Source organism: Centrocercus urophasianus, unplaced genomic scaffold (genome assembly GCF_019232065.1).
Source record: "Centrocercus urophasianus isolate 14NV4802_14NV808 unplaced genomic scaffold, USGS_Curo_1.0 seq_14, whole genome shotgun sequence".
Taxonomy (NCBI): domain Eukaryota; kingdom Metazoa; phylum Chordata; class Aves; order Galliformes; family Phasianidae; genus Centrocercus; species Centrocercus urophasianus.
In genome coordinates, this window is record NW_024884586.1 from 43,375,548 (window position 1) to 43,399,199 (window position 23,652).

The 23,652-nt window shown below is 43.6% G+C and overlaps 1 protein-coding gene across 8 annotated transcripts in view; it reads right to left on the reverse strand.

Moving 5' to 3' along the window:
* The window catches only part of LOC122158305 (exocyst complex component 3-like protein), a 35,089-nt gene extending 11,991 nt beyond the window's left edge, over positions 1–23,098 (reverse strand). For 4 of the 8 annotated variants that reach the window (XM_042814892.1, XM_042814885.1, XM_042814891.1 and 1 more), the window contains exons 1-5: positions 22,687–23,098; positions 8,033–8,099; positions 6,823–7,130; positions 4,672–5,266; positions 3,112–3,220 (exon numbers count right to left, since the gene is read on the reverse strand). In XM_042814892.1, coding sequence (XP_042670826.1) covers positions 3,112–3,220; positions 4,672–5,266; positions 6,823–7,102 — 984 coding nt within the window. In that variant the 5' untranslated portion in view covers positions 7,103–7,130; positions 8,033–8,099; positions 22,687–23,098. Of the gene's footprint in view, positions 1–3,111; positions 3,221–4,671; positions 5,267–6,822; positions 7,131–8,032; positions 8,100–12,373; positions 12,415–18,663; positions 18,692–22,031; positions 22,126–22,395; positions 22,453–22,686 lie in introns of those variants that run through there. The other 4 variants (XM_042814889.1, XM_042814887.1, XM_042814890.1 and 1 more) reach the window with 4 other exon arrangements.
* Between the last annotated feature and the right edge of the window lie 554 nt (positions 23,099–23,652).

The following is a 23,652-nucleotide window of genomic DNA, read 5'->3' on the forward strand; positions in this document are numbered from 1 at the left end:
CCAGCTGACCCAATAGCATTGTCCTGTTTTGTTCTACATTGTTTGCTTGAGTTTAAGAGATTTGCAGCATCCTTTCATCTCCACGTCAGCTCGGGTTATCTACAGCCTTCCCTAGCTAGCCTAGCTTCAGTGAAGTTGCCCACACAGCAAATCAACACTTAGGCACAAAGCCTGCCAGCAACTGTAGCTGAGATTTTCCACTCTTCCTAGCTCCAACCAGTACCACATAAACCAGCCAGCTCTAATGAAAAGCATTCCCTCGCTCAAGCCAGGGACATCTGAGTACCAATAGAGTCGGGTTTGTGTTTAGAGCTACTGTCACAGCAAGATGAGCCCCATGAGGTGGTGTGATGGGAAATTTCCAAAGGCTTGGCTGGCTTGTGCTACTTTCAATTGACTATAAAAACAAAACTAACACTGTAGAGAAAGGGCTCATTGCTTAAAACATGATCTGACCTTTATAGAAGCTTTACATTCAAAAGCCTGACTTAGTTATTCATTCATTTCTGCATCTTTCACCAAAGAAATTGAAAAAATGTAAAGCCTGATGTTCCTCTTTTTGTTGTTGTTGTTGTTGCTGTTGTTTTTCTCTTCTGGATGATGAATTACAAAATTCATGGCTGTCACTTAAGAATTTCATCAAAAGTGTATCCAAAACTGCTCTGCCACATTCACTTCAAAGTGTTAAACAAAGGCAAACAAATGCTTATAAACAGTCCAAGAAAAATTCCTTTCAGAGTGCCATCACCTGACTGCAAGCAATTGTGTGAGCAGAATGTGCTGAGATAACAGATCCAAGCTGAGCTGCACCAACATCTCCGGCCCACCCCAGCTGCAAAGCAACTTTAACCAACACCATGGGACAAAGCACACAGTTACTTGCTGCAGGGCAATAACTTGTTGAGCAGAGCACCTGATTGCTCTGAACCAGGTGATGTGAGCCTGCCCTCTGTAGCCCTTGCAATGACACCAGCACCCCATGCACCGACAGAGCACCAGATTTTCTGATGTAACAAGCAGAGCCATAAATAACTTCCAGCTTCCTCCTGCTCCTCTCTCATCTGTCCAACTCCTGTTTTAAAACATGTGAGAATTTAACAACCTCGAGAACCTTCACCTACTTAATAAATAGTCAAAATGGGCTGAGATGTTCAGTGCAGACAGGAGTGCACAGCACAGGCAAACAAGGCTGTTGGGAGCCTTGTTCACTTGGGCAGCAGCAGCAACTTAGCCCAATCATACAAAACACATTCACCTCTCAGTTCTTCTTTTGTCTACTTGAGAAAATATGGGGAGGAAGAGAAGATACAGAGCCACTGCATAGTCACTTCAGATAGTTATAAACCCTCCTTTTGTCCAGGAATGTCTGTCAGGTCTTGCCATCTCTAGTTTTGGACAAAGAGTCAGTTTTGAGCTGAGATCACAGAAGCAGGGGGCAGAAAGTTCATTGCCCACCTCTCAGTACCAGAACAAATCCTAATTTTTCACTGCAAGGTTTGCCCTGCACTCATGTCAAATGCCAGTGCAGCAAGGACAGGGATGATCCACCAACAACATCGCTGACACCATAATTACCAGCTCACCAATTTCTCAACCTCAAAAGGCACAAAGAAAGGCCCCTTGCCCTGGACATGTCAATGCTGAGGTTCCACTGCCCATACCCCGAGCTGACCATATCCCCCGCAATGCTATTTGGAAGCTGCTTTGAACCCTGTGTGACATTTGAGTTCGCAGTCCCCTCTGATGTGGTCACAGCTCTCATCACTCACTTCTTTTGAAAATGCTTTGAGTTTGCACAGGTGTGAAGCTGGCACTCCCCATGACAAACCTAGGTGATGGGTGAAGCAAGCTATTGCTCATTCCGTTCTGTTTCTTTAGCCACTCTTCAGTGGATAAAGTCATCCACTGAAGTGGCAAAACCAGAGCTGTATGACTTACAGTCACAGTTACATATTATGATCACTGAGAGATAATTCACAATAATAGAGGCATAAAATTGTTTGAATTGGAAGAGAGTTTTACGGGACATCCAATCCAAGCCTGCAATGAGCAGGAACACCCACAGCTCCATCAGGTGCTCAGAGCCCCATCCAGCCTGACCTTGGCTGTCTCCAGGGATGGGGCATCCACCACCCCTCTGGGCAGACATGTAAGATCCGCAAAAAATGCAGCCAGCTTGGAGCATCACACAAGTATTTATAGCCACCACCAGATCTAGGTGAGCCTGCTCAGTGGCTGGTTTGCCCAGAAGGCAGAATGCCCATGGTTACAGAGCTTCCCCCAGTCATAATATTAGGGGAAAAAAATAAAAAGTTCAATTCTCCTTCACTGTTAGTAGCTCTGCGAGTTTGTCAGTGTCTCAGTGTCATGCTCTGAGATAACTTCACTAGCACTACCCTGACTGTAGTCATTTCCTTCATTGAAATAAGTACTAAAATAAGCCCTTAGGATCACATGGTCTTCCCCAGGGTGATGATTTAGGATGATAAGCCCATGAAGAGGCTCAGATTCAAGCACTGAAATCAGTAGGGTTTAAGGATTCTGTCACCAGCTGGTGCTTCTGCCCCCATGTTTATGACTACCTTAGGGCTTCTAGGGGAATGGCAATTAAGGAAAACTGCAATTTAGAGTACTTTACTGAGGGTGATGCAGCAATCTGCTCACGGGGAGGGGGAGAAGGTAGAGAGGGAAAGTGAGAGGGAAGAGGAGGGCGAGAATTTCTGGTCTTTCATTTAGACATTAGCTGAATCAAAAAGGCCAGGCTGAGTTTTCCAAACATTGTGGTTTCCTCTGAGACTCCCCGCTGTTATAATACATCTTCCTTGCTTTACTGATATTCCACACACCTAGCCAGCACTCCTCAAAGGGGGAGAGTTGGGAAGAGAAGAGGTGCTGTAGCCCTTGAGCAGAGGCCACCTGTGGGACTGCAAGGCAGGCTGCCCTACTCACGCCTTACAGAAGGACTTTGCACCAACTGCATGTTTCCTTGTGCTGGGGTCTGGAGGTAATCTTTGTTATAGCCTCAGCAGTGTCAATCCAGAAGGCTGGAGAGGGCTGTGAGGGGGTCCACATATCAGGCAAATCCAGCATCCTCAATAACTGAGTCCTTACCCGGGTGACTGCAAGTAACTTTTCTTCTGTTTTCAGGATAATCCACATGAGACTCTGCACATCAGGATGCTGGGAGTTCTGCCTGGGTGCCAGCCACATCCCGCTGCCCCTGCATGCAGAAGGCAAGAGCTCAGCCCTGGCAGCCATCTCCTGTCTGGTACCCCCTCCCACCTGGCACCCCCTGCACTATGCTGGGGGTTCACAGGGCATACAGCAAACACTCAGCAGTGCTCACAATACTGGCACAGCCCCAGTGTGTCCAATGATCCCTTTCATGTCCTTTTCCTGACTATTATTTTTTTATTTTCTTCCTTCCTGCACTTGCAGCCCAATTACACTTCTTGCTCTTCGTTAGTGGGCAGGTGGGGATGGGCTGATGGTTGGACAAGAAAATCTTAGTGATCTTTTCCAACTTTAATGATTCCATGATTCTTTGATCTCTCTCTCTCCTTTTCTCTACTACTTCTGCATTCTTTCTTGGGCTTGGGCACAGTTACACAAACCCACTTCTGTATATGCACAATTGCACCACTGTCATACGCTCCATCTAAATGGAAAGGGGCCTATAAGAGAAAGCACCTGTGTACCAGGACAAGTGCATCTCCACATGAGCATTTACTAAGGTTGCAGTTGTGTTCAGAGAGAATTCAAACAGTTATGATTTTTTTCCCTGAAGTCAGTCTGGCATTTCTCCTATTCTCATTTTCACTTTCTTCATTATGTTCTGATAATACAGTCACAGGCTGCTTTTTTTTGAAAGAAGAGAAGCAGAATTTATAATTTCAGCAATCCATTGAGCTTACTGAAGAACAAGAAGCAGCAGGAGGGACACATCCTGACCTCACATCTCCCATATGTGTGAGGACAGCATGCACTGATGTGCATCACACCTCCTCCCTCCTTCAGAAGCCCAGCTGAGTAACTGATTAGCAGCCGATCATTATGAGTGCAATTATACAAAGAACAGAGAAGCTCTAGACTTGCATGGAAGCAACCAAATAAGACAAAAGTTCTGAAAATGAGTAGGACATAAATAGAATCCGTGGGTGCCCCATCCCTGAAGATGACCAAAGCCAGGTTGGATGGGGCCCCGGGCAGCCTGAGCTGGTGGGGGGCAGCCAGCCCATGGCAGGTGTTTGGAACTGAGTGGGCTTTAAGGACCCTTCCAACCCGATTCATTCTGTGATTATGATTTTAGACTAATGCTATTTAGTATCAAAGTCAAACATGATTACAGAGAACCAAACATCTCATCTACCATCACCATACACAAAGAAATCACAAGAAAGCAAAGTAGGTTCAGGCTTCATTGACAGCCACAAAGCATTCTCAGGGCAAGGCTTTGAATTCTGGGTCCAGGGTATGCTGCTCTTCAGATCATGGGGCAAGCCACACCTGTTCTCCCAAACTTGGGTAGGAATTTAATTATCTGCTATATTTCTTCCCATGGCCCAAAATTAATGAAGGAAATACAGAAACAATTTGTCAATTTGCAAGCCAGATAAGCAGTGAGAGGGAGAAGCAGCAAACAGTAGTCCACAGAATGTCCTCTAGACATACCTTTTATATGCTTTTAGGCACCATTCATAAACTAAGAGCTGTTGGCTGAAGGTACAGTGCTCACTGTCAGTAAGGGCAGAAAGGTGAGAGAACAAAGAGGCATGGCAGCACCAGGTATAGGGGATGAGCAGTCCTGCCTCCTTGAAGGCACCACTTCTGTGCTCCAGGCTGGGGAGGAATGTTGTTTCCAGCTGACTCAGATGCTGTTTTAGTGTAGTATCATCTGTGTCACCAGTGGGAATAAAGTGGGGAATCTGGGCTGTCCAGTACTGTGTTAGTTCTTTCTCCAGATCTTTCTCCCAGAAGTTTGGATGCCATGTGGAAGCAGGCTCCATCCCTTGCTCACTGCTAAGCCACTCCTCTTTCTTCTGCTTCTGCCAGTTCAGTGACTCACCCACTGACTGCAATGGCTGCAGGAGCATCCCATCACTCCCATCGAGTGCTTTTCTCACAGCAGTCCACATTCGTTCAGTCAGGAGAGTGTAAAGCGACTCAGAGTTTCCCACACCATCGCTCCCAGGCTGCTCCAGACGAGAAATACAAAGGCAAGCTTGAGAAAACTTTCCTTGCTCAATGAATCCACAGATGATTTCCTCTGCAATAGAGAGAATAACAACTCAGCTTGATGCTTGTTCACGCCTCCATTGCTTTAATACCCTCATATTGAAGTACGGAGTTTATGGCTACCCCAAAAATCCTCACTCTACTCAAAAGAACCTCATTTCAGGTTCAGCATAAGCAGCTCTCACTTTCAAGTTCTTTCCTTTTTCTCTCTTTCTTTCTCCTTCAGGCTCACTGAGCTGCTGACTGTCTGCAGTAACTTGTCATGATCATCCCAGCAGATCTGCTCTTGTGGGCAGTACAGGTTTATTTATTTATAATAACTCTTCACCTCGAGTACTGCGTCCAGTTTTGGGCCCCTCACTGCAATAAAGATATTGAGGCCCTGGAACGTGTTCAAAGGAGGGCAACAAAGCTGGTGAGGGGTCTGGAACACAGGCCATATGAAGAGAGGCTGAAGGAGCTGGGAATGTTCAGCCTGGAGAAGAGGAGGCTCAGGGGAGACCTCATTGCTCTCTCTAACTTCCTGAAGGGAGGATGTAGTGAGCTGGGGGTCGGCCTCTTCTCTCTTGTCATTAGTGATAGGAGCAGAGGGAATGGCTTCAAGCTACGGCAGGGGAGATTCAGGCTGGACATGAGGAAGTATTACTTTTCAGAAAGGGTGGTCAGGCACTGGAATGGACTGCCCAGGGAGGTGGTGGAGCCACCGACCCTGGGGGTGTTCAAGGAAAGGCTGGATGTTGTGTTGAGGGACAAGGTTTAGTGGGAGCTACTGGGAATAGGTGAACGGTTGGACTGGGTGATCTTTTAGGTCTTTTCCAACCTTGGTGATTCTATGATTCTATGATTCTATAATTCACAAAGGAAAGTACCTTTTTTTTTAGAGCAAAGGAATTACAGAAAGAACATCTGAAAGGGCATAGAGCTCAAAGTCAAACCTAGTAGGAATCCTCTATCTTCTGCACAGAAAGCCTAACAGGACAAAGCACTACGATCACTGGAATCAATTCAGGAAGCTGCTTTGGGTGTGTGTCAAGTGAAAAATGAAAGATACTTGCTTTGTTTTTTTGCATGTATCCTAATTTTCCTCTATGAAATAAATCCTCTGTGGAGTTAGGATTAAATCAAACAGGACTGAAGGGAAGAACATGACACAAAATGGGGAAAGGTTAATGCAAGGATCTCCAGCAAAACAATGGGCGAGCTGCACTCCTCCTGCCTCAACACACACAGCAAATAGGAAAGGTTTCCTTCATCCAGTTAATCCGTGCACAACTCTGTGGAAGAGCAGCACAGTCACACCCTACAGGGTATAAGTCAGACGTACATCATCCTTTTTTTACAAGATGTATCAGGAGTCTTTGTAGAGATAAAATAAGAGCAGCAAAAAGAAATGTGTATGAGGCTTAGGGAAAGTGAGTCACAGAACATTCACAGAACGTACAGTTCATAAAGGACAATCAGTTAGGTGAAGGATGGTGAGGAGGAAAACTTAAAGGCCCTGTTCCAGAAAGTAACAAAAACAAGTCTATAGGGCTGGAGGAGGCTGAGAAAATCTGGGACTGGGGAGAAAGAGAGTTTCAAGGTTACCTGCAGGCATTTCTCCCTTTTCTTTTTTCATATTTTTTTCCATCGCCAGCAAATTTCCTGCCTCATTTTTGCTTTTTTCCTCCTTTGCAGCTGCCTTTTTCCTGCCAGGAACAGTCTCCACCAAGTTGTTGACTGAGCTTTTCAGTTTTTCTGCCCACTTTTTTTCCTGCTTTTCTCTCTCCTTGGCCTTGGGAAGCATCTTTGTATTCTCCTCGGCCCCTCTCTCCTGCTTGTGGCCTCTTCCCATGAAGGCTCCACAGGAACTCTTTATCTTCTTCATGACCCAGATGATCTGGATACTGAAAATACTATCAGAAAAAGATGTTAAAACTCTTCTGTGCACGGTGATGCTTCAGGTACAAGTTTAGCATTGATTCCCCAGGGAAGTCGTTCATCCACTAATGTTCTTCTGGGCGGTAACAACCTTCACTTTATTTCTAAGAAATGTAACCTGTTTCCTGCCTGTGCTGAAGAAATGTTTACAGGCTGCCAGCCCTGTTATGTAATCTCTCTGCTCTGGGAAAATGATGTCAAATACGCCATACGCAATTTAACCACAAACGATGGGGAAAAGCCAGTGGAATTTTCACCGTTTTCTGAATGATTAAAATACCCCTGCATGCTGCAACGGTTCCAATGACAACCTTATCAGTTTCATAGAGTTAATTACTAATAGCTTCTGTGAGGCATGCATCACATTTCACACACACCACAGGCACCAGCTGTGCCTGAGTTGTTGTGCAGTGAGGAGATCCCTCCTCACACTGGAGCCAGGATCTTCCCCGCCTCTTAGAAAGCCCAGTGTTAGCCAAGAGGGATGCAAACCCATAGAGGAGATGTGATGATATTCTTCTTTTAGCAACACTATTTGGAGGAGATGAGAGAGATTTGAAACTTCTGGATGTAACAATTGTCCAGCAACTATACACACAATTATTTACATTAATATATACACATATATAACTTTCAGGGTGGATATTAGGCAAAACTTCTCAGGAGTGGCAATGCACTGGCATGGGCTGCCTAGGGAAGCATTCAAGAACTGTAGAGAATTGGTACTGAGGGATGTGGTCAGTGGGCATGGTGGGATGGGTTGGGGTTGGGCTGGGTGACCTCAGAAGTCTTTTCCAACCTTAATGACTCTATGATTTAACTTGCATACCATTACAGCAATCTGCACTGAAGACAAAGCACATTTATGCCAACTCACTTCGAGGTTCATATTGCCAGGTCCTGAGCTGTTGGAGGTTCTGATCCATAATCCTCAGAACAAATTCCTGCAAGGAAAAGGTCATTTAACTCCAGGAGTTCATGTTCAAAACAGATTTTTAAAAGCCTCAGCACTGCTGCATGAAAGACAATACACTTAGCTATAAGCTGAAATGCTATCCTTACCACGCTCTGTTTGCTAGATCATTGCAAATTGGTTTTATTTTTCCATTCCCTTATTGTAAAAATGGAATTGAGAACTTGAGAATTTCCATTAACTAAGGACAGAGTCTTGTCTTAGCTGGTACAAGCAGTTTTTAATGAAAATCAAACAGTACTCAAGAACGATTTTTGGAGGGTATGAATTTAAAGGCTATGTTTTTCACAGAGCATCCAGATGAATCAGAACATATGCAGCTGTCCTTCTGGGTTTAACATCTGCAGCTTCTTCCAATATATTTTCTACATTTTCATGACTGTAAAGTTCTACTAGTTTTCTTCTTGGAAACCAAGTAAATATTATGGCTCTTACTCTGCACTTACTTCCATCAGCATGTTATCACAGAGTCATTAGTAACATTAGGAAGGAGGAAGCAAATACATTTCACTTAGAAGAATAAACAGAAAATTCTGCAGCAGTCATATATCTGAAGTGTTGCCAGTAGGAAATACCAAGGTTGCAAAATGCTGTGTTTCCCTGATTGTGGAGCAGTCAAAAACTGGGAGTTTTATCTACATTCCAATTTGACATTTTCCATTTTGATCTCACTTTATTTGTTGATTTAATTTTATTTTTATAAAGTTAAAATGTTTTCTTTGGAATGTTAGAGATGCAATATATACTAATACAAGACAGAATCAGTGCTAGTACAGAAGAGAAGCATTCCAAGCATGCTGAAACTCTTCAGCAATATTTTCCCATGAAAATTCCAACACAATGTTTTTATTTTCAACTTCATTGGCATTTTCCAGCAGGACCAGCTCTAACAGAAACCATTGCCTTTGACTTCTTTATAGAAGGAAATTGAATGTCAAAGTGCCAGTCCTGCAGGCATGATTCTCTGCAGCACACAAATGTTGAATACAGTACAATTGCAGATCGTGCCATAAACTGGGGCACTGTTTTCCCATTTCTTTCAAGGGAAAGAAAAATGAGCCTGTGGAAAATGGTGAGTTACTGAGCAGAGATGGCTGGACTTAGTGGGGCTGGGAAGACCTCTTGCTCCAAGCTTTACAGCTGACAGCCCCAAGATGAGAATGTTCTTAGGGTATCCTATTTGAGCAAGGGTTGAAGAATGGTGATGCTGAGCAGGAAAGCGCTGTATCAGGAAAGGAGAAGCTACCAAGGAGCTGCCAACAGGCAGCTTGCTTTTCTGGCTCTGTGTGCTTTAGCAGCATATGCAGGGTGCAGAGATATCTCACCTCTGTCTCTAATGCTATTTTACTGCTCAGGATGAAGTTCTGCAGCCAAAAGATCGGGATGTGAAACCTAAACTTTTAGTAATGTCCTCACTGCAGTGCTCCCATGAATGGACTTATGCCTAGACAAGCAGAGCCTTGGGGAAGCTGTATGTCTACAGCAGAGGAGCTGAAACTTGTCAAGGTGACACTGGAATAAGAGGTCTTTCACTAATTGTTAACAAAATGCAAAGAAATTGCTTGCTGTTCAAAACAATCACTTTTGACAAGGGAATCCAGGCACTCAGCATTTCACTTACACCTTCATTCTCTATTTCACGGGCACCTAATCTGCCCAAACAAGGGAAGTCCTTCAAAGCAGAAAGGAGAGGAAGAGTAAACCACAAGGACACAGCAGTGTAACTAGCACAGTACCTCCTTTGTCAGGTGCACCAAATGACCTTCTTCTTCCTCAAAGTCCAACACTCCCACTCTTTGCAGGTGCTCAGTACCCCCATTTGTCCACAGCATGACATTCTCTAAAGGGATTGTTCTCCTGCCCTTCCCCTTGCATTACTCACTGTTAAAGAGGACACATTTGTCCTCTAGAAACATCCCCAGCATTCTGGATTTCCCCCCTTTATGCGGAGCTTCTGGAAAAGCCCACATTAGTGAGACTGTCTATCTTGGAAGATCTGTAACTCTTTTGTTTTCAGGAGCCTTCCCTAAACAAGTGAATATCTCAGATAAACTCTTAGTTTCTCTGTTGACTTAGCTCCTTATCTTGCTGCTTCCCATTGTTTTTTGCCTGTACAGATACAACTTTCTCATAATAAGTGGACTGTGTGCCTGACTTGAACAATCGGTGTTTGATCTAAATGCTGATCAGATGAAGTCAGGCTATTAGCACTTCAAGTGAAATTGCTTTGCAAGAGTCCAATTACATTCATATCCCACTCCAAGCAATGTAATGATGCTCCTGCTCGCTTTGTAAGGATTCCACATGACCATAGTGAGGCATATACAATGGAAACTTTGTGCTCAATAGCATCTTTTATATAAAGTACACTTGAGGCAAGCTGGATCTGCAGATCTCAGAGAGAGAGAGAGGGAGAGAGAGAGAGAAAGAGATCCAATTGTTTTCATCCATCCTGAATCAAAGACATTAATGCTGGCAGAAAAGAATATTAATGGCGATGTTAAAACCATGGGACAGAAATGTGGTGGCTCCATAGGGCATAAATTCATGCAAAAGCTCTTTCTGAAGCTGCTGTAGCCTGACAGTGTGCTCCACCCCACCCACACTGCATCTTTGATTTCATCAGCAGCAAAAGAACAGCCAGCCAGATCTGTAAGCAAGGTAGGCTTTGGGGGGAGAGAGAAACAGAGAAAAAGCTCCCCCCTAGTTTGACACTGCAGCTGGCATTGCCATCATAGTCTGAGGCAAGAGCCGGCTTTATTAATTTTGCAAAATTAGCTGTTGATTAGCCTTTGAAAAGCCTATATTTATTACTTCCAAAGGATAACCCTACTTCCCAAAGAAATGACATTATGCAGCCTTAAATTGCACATGTACCTGTGTTTATTTCATCCCTTACTCTGATGTGCTTCTGTGGGTACACTGAGTTTAACAAACCTGACGAGAGAATGGCTGGCACAACTAGCACACCTTTACACCCTTCTTGACAATGCATGGCTGAGGAGGTATCCTTACTGCTCCTGCTAAGGAACAAAGCACAGCGTGAACTCGGCCTTTACAAGACATCAGAGACTCCACCCAGCAGCTCTGAAGGTACACAGCCATGGTTTCCTTGACTCAGTTGCTCACTACATTCCCTGTTTACTCTCTGGCTAACTTGTATGTATGCTCAAGTAAACAAAGCAACAGAAATATTTAATACAAGCAACCTTCTCCATAGCAACAGATGGAACAAAGCCGCTTTCTGCAGTGCCTCCTTCCCACAGGCTGCACCCCCCCCCCTCTTCCCTGATGTTTGGGGTACCCCAAGGAATCAGAAGAGCTTCTTCCTTTCTCTTACTGAGGGCATCCACCTGCATTTCTCTTCCCAGCTCAGCCAGTGATTTTCATCACGTTTTTCAGAAGTCAGTCTCAGATTCTCTCCAGCTTCAGATTGGACTGAAATTAGATGTATTCATTTTGTTGGGGTGGGGGATAAGCAAATAGGAAAGCTAGACGGTCCCAGCAGTTTTGTGCTCTTAAGAAAAAACACTAAGGACCTGAAAATAAGTTCAACCCGGAGAACTGAAAACAGCTCTTTCCTCTGCCCATAACGCTGAAACAAAACACTTTTGAGGTACAGTTTGCACTGCCTGTATTTTACTCATCATGCTGAGGACTTGATTCCAAACTGACCTCAATTTTCACTTAATTAGTAACCTCATTTGCAGTGCTTTTGAAACATTTTTACCTAATTCCTGGGGATTTTGCCTCATTCTATTTTTTATTAGAATGAAACAAGCATTATTTTAAGGAAGATGTTTCCCCTTTTGACAAATAGTAATAAATAACATAATCCTCCAAATTTTAAAGATGAACTATAGAAAGCCTAGCAATAGGATAGGACCCAAAAAATCTCTGCATTAATAATACCCAATGCACTCAGCAAAAGAAGAATAAAGTAATACTTCCAGAAGTGCTAGTTTCCTTTTCAGTAAAGGAACTGGTACCAAGCTGGGAATTTTCATACCCTGGTCTTTCCCCACAGACCTCCAGCAAAGAGTGAAAACACTGCAGTGATTGAAACTTCCTTCTGCTTCTCTTTAGTGAAAGAAGGAGAAGGATTTATGCATAGCATACAATAAGTGCTGGGTTAAAAACAGTTTGTTCCTTCAGACCATGAAATGAGTGTCTAGGTTCAGACAAATGCTGGGATAACAGAACATTTCAAAGCAAACTTGCTAGTTTTCTTACTCTAAGACAGACCTTCGGGCTCTGTTTGCAGTTTGGTTATATTTGGCTGTGCAGAAATAGCAGATACAGGGAGGAGCACGATGCAGTTTCCATGTTCCTTCACACTTCTGTGCAGAGGCCAGTGGCTGGTTTTGCATTACTGGCGTGGAAAGACAGAAGGCTGTCGCCCTTAGAGTGGCACCAACACCTGCAGGGACACACGGAGAGGAGAGGGCCAGCAGATCTGGTCAGAAAAGGCCAGCGCTGGCACCAAGCTGAAGGGCGCAAACACACTTCAGTCTGTGCTTGGCCAGCATGCATGGGACTCAGGCAATGAATTTCCTGTAAGTATTTGAAGACTACTTCCCAGTTTCTCTGAGTTTCTCCGTAGATGACAAGTTAACACAGAACAAGTTATCACCTTGCTCCCAGCAGGCATACACTTGCTTGTTCCACCTAAGCTCGAGAAGATCCCTGTTCAGCCCAGCCAACCTTCTGCCTCACCTGTGTTGTTTCAGCATTTAGGAATTGCAGGCTCCTGTCTTCTCAGAAGATGGTACTCAGAAAGTGGCCAGCACTAACAGAAATGCCTTCAAAAGCAATTTCCCAGGGGACCTTACTAACTGTTTCCTGAACAGACTAAGATCTGTTCTCTTCATATCCACTGTTGAGGTTTTGGTGTCAGTTTTTCTCCTACCACCAAAGATATTAAATTTGACCACTTTATGGTCACTGTGGCCAAGACAGCCACCAATTGCAGCTTCACACACCAGGTGCTCACAAGCAACAGAGCTAGGAGGGCACCTTTCCTCGTTGGCTCCCTTAGTTCCTTTACCAGGAAGTTGTCATCAAAGTGTTTTAGGAATTTCCTGGACCCATTTATGTCAGCTGTGTGATGTTCCCAATTAACATCTGGCACGTCCCCCTTAAGGGGTTGAAGTCCCCCATAAGGACAAGGGCAGTAGATCTCGATGTCTCTCTTAGTTCCTTAAAGAATAATTCATTGGTGTCATCATTCTGGCTGGGTGGTCTCATAGCAGTGTCCCACCACAACACCTCCTTTATTTGCTACTCCCTCAGTCCTTACCCAGAGGATCTCAGCCATGCCATTGCCTACAGACAGCTCCATACATATGAACAGTAATGCAATATACACCACGTGCCAAACTGCAGGCTGAGGACAGGTTTGAAGGACTGGCAACCTGGCCTCTGCCTGAGAAAGCTTCAGGAAACGATGAAGGGGAAATACCCACAGGAGTCATTTCTTTCCTCATCTCCTATTACTCAGAGTCCACCCTTGCTACTCCAGCACTTGGAAAGTCCAAGTCCTGAAAGATCTTGTGATGACACTAAAAAAATACCTCTGCTACAGAAGCCTCTGCACTGCTATGAGCCCGATTGTATCCCAGAAGGCCAGCCACAGCCACCGAGCCTCAGAAAAGTGTCATCCTAAGAGCCAGCCAAAGAGTTTTCCTATCCAAAAGGGTCCAGGTTTGGTACAGAACTACCACTTAAATGCTACTTGGAAACGGCTTTCTTAAACCATAAATTATGGATATTGTTTGCTAGTGTGATAAAGAATGCATCATTGCAGCCACCACGTCTCTTTTCAAGATGTTCCATGATTTTAACCAGAGGTGTTTCTCTTTTTAGAAGTTAGGAGTATGAATATTCCGCCTCCATTTGGACAGAGGCAAGCCTAAAATGATTTTATTTGAATCTTTTATTTGGCTTTGACTGATAGGCTTCCTCTGTACATTTTTTCATAGATCCACAGATTCACACCAGCAGTGAATAATTTAGGTTCAATTTTGAAGAAAACATCCTGCTCACCCACAGTCCTGTGTGGAGTAGCATGTGCAGAGATTTGGGACTGAAAATTCACTTTCCACACTCCAAACTCATTCGCCTGTTTTTCCTGCTGCCACAAGAGGCCAGTGATTCTATTATTTCCAGTCTCCAGTGTTTCACCAGCACTACACTGACACAGCTCCACGGGCACATCTGTCAAACACCATCTGGAGGCTAAAAATCATAACTACAGACTGCTTTCCTGAACAAACCTGTCACACAGGAGCTGTGCACAACTTCATCTTAACTCAAGATCAAATCTCAGCCATCTCTTCCACCATCTTTCACAAATGTATCATTCATCAGGCATCTCTGGCTACAGAGGCAGGAACACCCCACACACCTGCACTGGCTGCAGAATATGGAAGTGTCTGTCTTGCCAAAGAAGTTGTTTGATTTTCACATTTTTAGAGATGCTCAGCATCTAGCATTTCTCATTTCCCCTTCTGGGCAGTCTGTATAAGAATTCCATTCCTATCCCACACTGGGCACAGAGCTAGTTTATCTACTAGCTCATCATATCAGACAAGACGACATGTCACATTGCAAAAAGGTCAGTTCTAAAAGATTTCTGCAATCTCTTCTCTCAGCTCTATGCTACTGAACTTAAGCAAGATATAGCAATAGGTTTGCAACAGCAGCAGGAGCCCATGATGGTCCTAAGAGAGAGCTAATCATATCCTCTGAAATCATTTCAGTAAAATACACTGTGGAGGAAGTCTGCATGAGCACAAAGAGAAGCATTAAATTTTCATCAGCATGAGTTCAAGCTGAATAAAGCAGGCCTCCCAAATGCACTGTGATAAAACATTTACACTGCACCACAGTGTTCCTTCCAAAAACAGAAAAGCATTTAGAGACACGGCATTAGAAAATTCAGCATTGCTACGTGAGGGGGGAGCTCTGTGAGTCTTCAACTTTTTCTGACCGCTTCTCCTCCCACAGGAAAGAAAGAAATATGGCCACAACAAGGGGTGGGCAAGACTTTGGGGGCAGGAGGAGGCAGGAGATACAGGCTCAGGAAAGGAAAGAGAAGGGCATTTGTGATGCTGCCAATGCCAGAACATATCCCATCCTTCTGTGCTTCTTCTCAGCAAAGCAGAGAGAATGCTATATAAAGATCCAGAAACACGAACCCACGTGAGCCGCACTCACTGCAAGAGCACCACCAGCACCCACTGCTTGCTGCAGGGATCCTCAAGGAAGCACAGTTAGATAAGCTGCAAGGATGTTTCTAAATTATCAAGAACATTTCGAAAAGAATCAGCGTTTTTAATCTATCCTGAAGAAACACGCAGTCTGTAACGCTGTGACCTGAGATATCCAGCACATGTTATTGGACTTCTGAAATTCAGTGAATAAAACAGAATCGAGGCCGCATTCCAACAAAGGATTTTAAGGACACGACTCTTTCCTTTAGCTTCAAAGAAAAAATTCAGCCCATCTGTTTGGTGAGCAGGAAGTCAAGCTGGAGTGTTGTTTATGTGCTCCATGGCTACATAACAATTAACAATAAATATCTTAGAGCCTTGGACATCTGAAAGTTGCACAAATTGCAAGAAGAATTAATGTATCTGATCTTGATGCAGCACAAAATCATTGCATTTTAAGGCAGCTGTACGGAGCTTGTTTGCTTGAATGAACATTGTTTTAGGGGTATTTTCTGCATAAGTTTTTATTGTTGAGGTTTCAGGCCCAACAGTGGTTACATGCTCACTATGCTCGCTGTTACCACACTGTTCACAGTTAAATGTAACTACAGTGGACAAAACGCTAGCAAAATACAAACTTTCATGCTCAGAAGCTGTTTCACATTGGGAAAAAGAAGATGGTACTGATTTGCTGGTGGGGAGAAGAAGATGAACAGGGCTCTAGACCTGGTTCCTACTAACCTAACCCTCAGCATAACCATTTAGATCTATGCAAAGGGAGAACCCAAGAGCTGTAAGATATCTTCTGGATCAAAAAGCAATGGATCACACTTTGCGCAGAGGCAAGTGGGACATGAATCCTTCGCAAGTTCAGTTGCCTCCCACCTTTGCAGGTATCAGCATGAGTGAGAAAAAGCATATTAATATCTTGTTTCTTCTTGATTCACTGTTTCAGAGCAGACATAATACACATGTATCAGAATTCCAATCTGGACTGTATTCATACACAAAATACATAGCATAATAGAGCAGTACAACTTCTTCTGGGAAACAGATGTACCTTGTGATATTTATTCTAACGTATTTGAAGGGAAGAGATGGGGAGGGATATTGGTACGTATAGCAGGCAATGACTGATATTTAAAACCTTTGGCATTCCCATATGAGCCTGGAAATAACTGTCAGTTCTATTAGTTGCTGTCACTGATGACAGCATATAAATGACTATCTAATCTGCATATACAATTGAGTAATCAGATGCCATATGTAGAAGCAGTTATTTATAGGTGCAGAATCAGACCAAATTTAAGCCCAGTCCTTGTAACGTATTATCTCACAAGTCAGATCCTCTTGGACACAGGTACAGACCTTTATTACTGAGTGCCTCATCTTAGATATTTTTTTTAACATCACAATTAATACTTCATACTATTGATTTTCCACTGTGCACTGAATCAGCCCTGCCTGCATCCAGCCTGCTGACAGGAAGCTAGAGCTGCTGTCCACAAAACGCCTGTCAATGTAAGGGGCTGCTTGTGCACAAAAGCAGCCAGGAAACCAAGCAGGTCCTGCTGAAGGCCCATCGCTCCACTCAGTGAGGGCTTGATCTGTTCTTATGAACAGCTGACCTAGATTCTCTGCCTGAATGAAAGCCTTTTCCGGCACTGAGGCTGTTCAGACTCAGAAATTCATGTATTGCTCATCATGAGAGAGTAGAAAAATAGTGGATATGTTAAGGGAAAGCAGCAGCATCAGTCGGGCCATCCTGTCAGCAGCCATCCCCTCCCCCTCTTCCCTGAGACCCCCAGAGGAGCCATAGAGATGAGAATGTAACATCTAATTAAGCACCTCTCCAATCAGATCTGGTTCAACAATTGCAAATATCACGAGGCAGTTTGGTTTCCCTCACCATCTTATTTTTTGCACACAGCTAACATGCAAACTAGGTCAGTATTATTCCTACTGGAGCACTCACTATGGGTGTTATTTTTAGAAAACCATGTGATTGTCTGACTTTTATTTATGAAAGCACCAAAAGATCCACTGTATGTTTTCCCGTCTGTCATATTTGGGGTGGTTTGCTGTTTTAGTTCTTTGGGTTTTGTTGCTGAGATCTCTGGCCTCTTTTTAAAAGGGCAGAGTCAGACTAAATCAGGAGGCCTTGCAGTTCACACGCCTTAGCAGGCTCTGCAACAAAGCACATGCAGCATGAGCAAAGCAAACCAGACAAGTGCATTGAGAGGCTGTGAAAGGCAAGGCAGGGATGCAGGCAGCGAGAGACAAGGAGATGGAGCAGAAATTGGAGGTCTTTTGTGCCAACTTACTGATTGCTTTACCATCCAACCTTGCAATCCCATATTAATTGGCACTGCTTCTATCACATTCTCTTGAATTCTTTATTAAGCAAGTCTGTATCGGCTGTCTAGCTGTACTTGAGATCAATCATCAAATTACCCCAGTGTCCTGTTAATACTTTTAAAAATGATTCTCCAGCCCTGCACAATTTACGAGTGTCTCAAAGTATTTAAAATGCCTGGCTCAACAACTGAGAAATCTGGTTAGTCTTACTAAAATTGCTGATGTAATCTATTATCATTGCTAATTTAAGGCATCTGGCTTTAGCAGGCATTATTTGGCATATCCTGAACTGCTGTTAGATGGAGAGATTTTAGTGCACTGCTATATCCCTCTGTTCCCTGGCTTTTTTTTAAATGCAGTGGCACAGCTGTGCAGGGAGGTGGGGGAGTCACCATCCCTGGAGGTGTTCAAGAACCATGGAGATGTGGCACTGAGGGACGCAGTTGGTTTGGTTTGCCTTACTGACCTTTTGCACTTTCGGCAATTGCTTTATATTCATTACTACCATGTTTGGTTTGATTGTTTGTTTTTTTCTCTTTTCCCTATGCTTTATGCTTAAGAATATGCCTTTGTTTTACTTTTTTGTCACTGCTTTCACTCCATGTAGCTTGACTGAATTAAAATCAGCACAACCCTCCCTGAGCTTTGTTATTTTTTGATTATAAACTAAAACATTCTGAGTCAGTTCTTGCTTTTGATGCCTATTTACACCTTAAGGTCTTCCTGTCACCTGAATCATCTCAAACATGTTTTCATCATCAGGAAAACAGCTAATTAAAATATCAAAACTATGCAGTCCTGTGCACTGGCCTTTGTTCACATGTAGCTTGTTTACATGCTGTAACCATAATTAGCACCTGCATCTATGTGACCACCATATTTCAGTGCCTCTTCATCAGCCTAAAGTAATACAATACAGAAAAGGTTATGACATGTTTGGAACTAGGAAATTCCTGTGTATACCTCTTTAAACTCTCCAGGTCATTTTAGCACGAGCAGCTGCTGAGATGGGAAGCTTCCACAGCAGGGACACCACAGACATGGCAGTCCAAGGGCTGGCATCTTGCTCTGCAGTGACTTGCAGAGGCAGGTACCAGTCATTGAGCTTTCTTGCATTATACACTGGATCGTTCATCCACAAGCACTCAAAACTACTTTCTTCCTTGGAAACAGAAGTCATGCTAATTTTCATAGAATCAACAAGGTTGGAAAAGTTCTCAAAGATCATCTAGTCCAGCCATCCGTCCACCACCAATATTGCCCAGAAAATTATATCCCTAATTTTGAACTATCCTCATACCTCCCTATTACCTCCAGTGACATTTACATTGGCATTAAACAAAGTTTCCCACCCCAATACAAGAGTGCTGTAATGAACAATTTGAGTTCTTCCTGATCCTTTCCTGTTTGTGAAGCCTGACTCCTCACAAAAGCTTACAGATAACGAAATTATGTTCTCCTCCAGGGTCCTCAGTTCATTTTGTCCTGTTCCCACTGGATTTTGCTCTAAACAAAAGACATCTTTCCACAGACATCTTTCCAATTTCTTTCTTAATTAATAAAAGAGAAGACTAGAGCTTCTGATATTTTTCACTATTAGATTCCAGAAATCAACATCAAAAGTTACTATTTGACCACTTCTTCCCCAAACAGCAGCATCAGCCCTCTCTCTTCACTGTCAAGACAGGAACTTAGAAGAACTACGTGGTGTTTGAAATGAAAGCAAGGGGAATCAGGTAGCTATTTCTATTACCAGGATGTCTCCAATGCCGACTTCAAATTAAAGCTCTGAATTTCCCTAGATTCTCTAAGTGAGGAGTCATCATGCAACAACCAGTCTGCACGTACGCCTACAAAGCAGAAACCACATGATGAACACAGCCAACAGAGTATTGCAAGCCCCACAGTTAGACACTTCCACCAACATGCTGCGTACACTCAAATTTGGAAAAACTGCTTTCATCTGTCCTTTCTAATTCATTCCAAGCTCTGGAGCTTGCATCATAGGCAGACTGCCTTCCTGAGCTAGCTGGCAGTACTGTCTTGGTGACTCCTCCAAAAAGAAACAACTTCAAAAGAAACGATGTAGGATGAAAGACGAATGGGCCAGATCCAATTCAAATTCTAAACTACAAATAACATTTCCTTCTCAAGTAAAGACCAAGCTGTTACGGAGCATTAGGCATTCACTGTAGATAAGGTTGCACAAGCTGTGCCCTCCATGCGATGAATGAGAAAATGCAGACATCTGGCTATGCCATCCTGAGCACAGCACAGCTGTGGTACTCAGATCTGTGTTTCAGGAGTGGTGAGTAAGAATCACGTGCAGGACACTCCGGGACGTTTTAAGAACACTGGACATATCCTGTGAACTTGCTGAAATGGCCTGGCCAGCACAAGCTGCCTGGTTGGCTGTCCATGCATCACACTGCGAGGCCACATCATTCTAAAACTAACCACCAAAAAACCGATGGGTTTGGATAAAACCATAAAGGTGACTTCTTTTACCTCAGGCTTTGCATTTCTTTTCCCTACACTGTCACATAAGACTCACATATGGGCCACTTCGACTACCTATCACGCGTAACATGTTGTATGTGATGCAGAGCCAGGAGTAGGCTGAATGGCTGAGCAGAAGAGGAGTGCCTGCTGGCTGCTGTCTTCTGAATCAGGCATTTCCTAACTCTGGGTAGTGGACTGTGTCTCTTTTCCAGGAGTGAATTTTGACAAAATGTTTCAGAACTTTCATATTTCATATTATTCCATCTGTCAAACCTGTCTGAAACTGGTCAAAGCACCGGAGGAAACCAATAAGTTGAAGAGCTCAGATTTTACTTCTGAAAGTCATATGCTTATCTTCCTTAGCCAGAGCAATTGTGTGATTCAGGCAATAACTTTGCAGGATACAAACATAAGTTGCACTGAATTTTCTGTAACCGCACTCTTTTGGGATTAATACATACAAAAATAAAACATACTTTTTCAGCCACCAACACATTCGTTTTATATCTCAGTTAAAACCAGTGGACTAATCCTGCCTTGAAAAAGAACTGAAGGCTGCAATTATTCACTGCACTCATTAATAGCAAAACCTGCTTTCCAGTTATTTCAGGCACCCTCCTGAAATTATGCAGCTCGTTATTGGTGCCACATTCCCATTTATCTCAAGAGCCTTTTGTACCAAGAACAAACAATAGCTTCTTCTTAATCAGGCTCAGCATGAAATGAAGAACTCATGTTACAAAGGAAGGGCTGTATCATTGTGCCTTACTACCTCAAGTCACACAGGAATTTCACAAGTCCCTTCAAACTTTCAGTAATACACAATACCTGGGGAAGTTATGAGCATCACAAGGAAAACTGCTGATTCAAGTAACAGAAGTATTAATGAGTGCAAGACAATAGGCACAGACAGGCAGGTGAACAAAAAGCAGAAGCAGAAGTGTAAGGTGAGCCATGTTATCAGCTGTTCCATAACAAGAGAGCTGGTCCACTTCTGCTCTGTTATCCACCAGCATCACACACTATGCCACTGAAGTTCAAGGAGGTACCTCAGAAGATGAAACTACTGCAGAGGTGAGAAATGCAACTCATTTTTTTCTGCTAATCAGAAAGCATGAGTCCTCTTCTAAGCCAAAGCAATTTTGCCCTTGCTACTACAGTTCCTCATGGGCAATATACGTGGGCCATTCCAGTGCAAAATTATTGCGACAGCAGATTGAGGGTCATGTCAGACTGGAACACGCACAACACAGCCCTACATTCCCTTCTTCTCATTCTTTAAATATCCTATCTTTCCTTTTTTTTTTAAGCACAAAATGAAGACTTCATGTCTTTTTCAGGGAGAGTAATGTTTTATTTAAGATGCCCTGTGAGCACCATGAATTTTACATGACAGAAGCTCCACCCACAACAGCCTTAAACCTCTCCCTTTCAGTCAGCAGGGCTGTGATCCTGCAGCCAACAGATGTGCTATCTCCCACTGGGAGCTCTGCCACGAGGCTGAGTCATGTTGTGGACTAACATACCCCTTGGGTCTACTGTGGGACTCTGATAGTGTCTGTGGAGGTATAACCTGTTAATAAGTATTCAGAAAGGCAAGCTTTTACAGTAAGCTGACCCTATTCAATTCTCAGTTAGCCATGGAAGATTAATTGGGTTTGGGATTAACTGGAAACTTCCTCCCCATAGCAACCACAGCTACAACACAGTGACATATAACACAGGGTGCACAAGCCTCAAGGCCAAGTCCCACCTGGGAGTCCAACAGGCTAAAGCTGTCCTTGCTTTGCACAGAAACCAACAGGTGAAGGACCTGAATATGCTCTTACCCCCAGTTAAGCTCCAAGCCAGGATCTGGTTTTATGTAGGTTGCCCGTCACACACTGTCTCTGATGGCTGAAAGCTGCCATTATCTAAGTGAACCAGAAGATACCACTACACTAATACAAGAACATGCTGTGTTGCCTGCAAAACTTTCCAAATTGTGAGGCAGCTGGTGTGCTGACACCATTGCCTGTGTGCTGAGTAATGATGTCTCACTGTCTCTTTGTGCTCCCTTATCTGTCTCCTTCCATCTGTTGTTCTCTGTCTTCCATTTGGATTGTATGCCATTCAAAGCAGGGTTTTTTTCTAGCAGCCAGCACTAGGAGCTCATCTGTGACAGTGCACCACCAAATCAGTCTGATAACTCACCTAAATCAGTAACTGGTGAGCTGGAGTTGATGTTGTTCAGGAATGTGTATACGAATGGATTAAGAATAGTGTACTTGGGTGAGAAGCATGACTCAGAAGTGTTACTAGCATTATCCTTTTTCACGTTCATAAACCTAAGAAATGAGAGAAATGTGGGAGGGGGTAGAAGAAGACAAAAAAGCAAAGAGGCAGCAGGCTGGCAGGCAGGCAGCTCTCAAACACAAACGCACTACACGACTGGTACACAGACCAGATGCCAAGAAGAACTGAGCATTTGTAACTCCTACTCACATTCTCATTTCTTCTTTTACAGTTATCAACTTTGCACGCTTCTCCATTTTGGTTTTGCTTCATCTTTCACATAGATAAACCACGACCTGGATCTTATCTTCATGTATCCAAGCGACTTTACTATCATATCATGTGCGCACACAGCTACACCCACAGGTCAAGGCATCTCCTTTGCTGCCTTCTGTACGTGATGATAGTGCAGCTACTCTGGTCACCAGGACAACAGTTCCAGCTCGTCAAATTGATAAGAAGTTGGTTGGCTGGGTTCATGATCTGAAAGAAAACACTGAGGAAATAAATGTAGTGTGCAGCAGTAATCTGCAAATGGTATTTGCTTTTCCTCTTAGGAAGCTGGAATGAAAAGAAAGAAGAGGATCTAAAGAGAAGAGACTTATTTAACTTTTAAAACTCCAGTTAGAAGACCACTAAGATCAGGAACTGGAGGTAACACATGGGGCTTATCTCAGCCTTCCCATGCAAAGGGAGTAGTTTTAAGGCCACAGAACCTCAAATTTCCAGAAGTGACCAAAGCTACTGTCATGTCAGCAGGCCCAGAGGTTGTCTTTGATAGACAACAAAATAAAGGAAATAAACATTACAGTCCAAACAGTCTCTGTTGCTAGAATGGCCTCTCACTATCAGCAGCCAGGACTGCTAAAAGAGTGCAATACCTTATGCCAACACTCAAGCTGTTTCCTGGCTGGACGTGTGCTCGCTACAGGACCAGGAAGCGACTTTTTGCTCACAAAACAACCCCACCAAATACAGCTGAATCAATAATCAGGGCCAGACACTCCAGAAAATTGCTTTGTGAAATGGACATTTGGTAGATACAGAAGTCAAGCTGTAAATTCAGTCTTTCCAATGCTGTCAAAAGGGAAATACAGAACACTAGTACCATCTGTAATGTTCAGTCCTACAGCTTCAAGGAGCACAGTCCAATCACTTTGCCAGTGCAGAAACAGA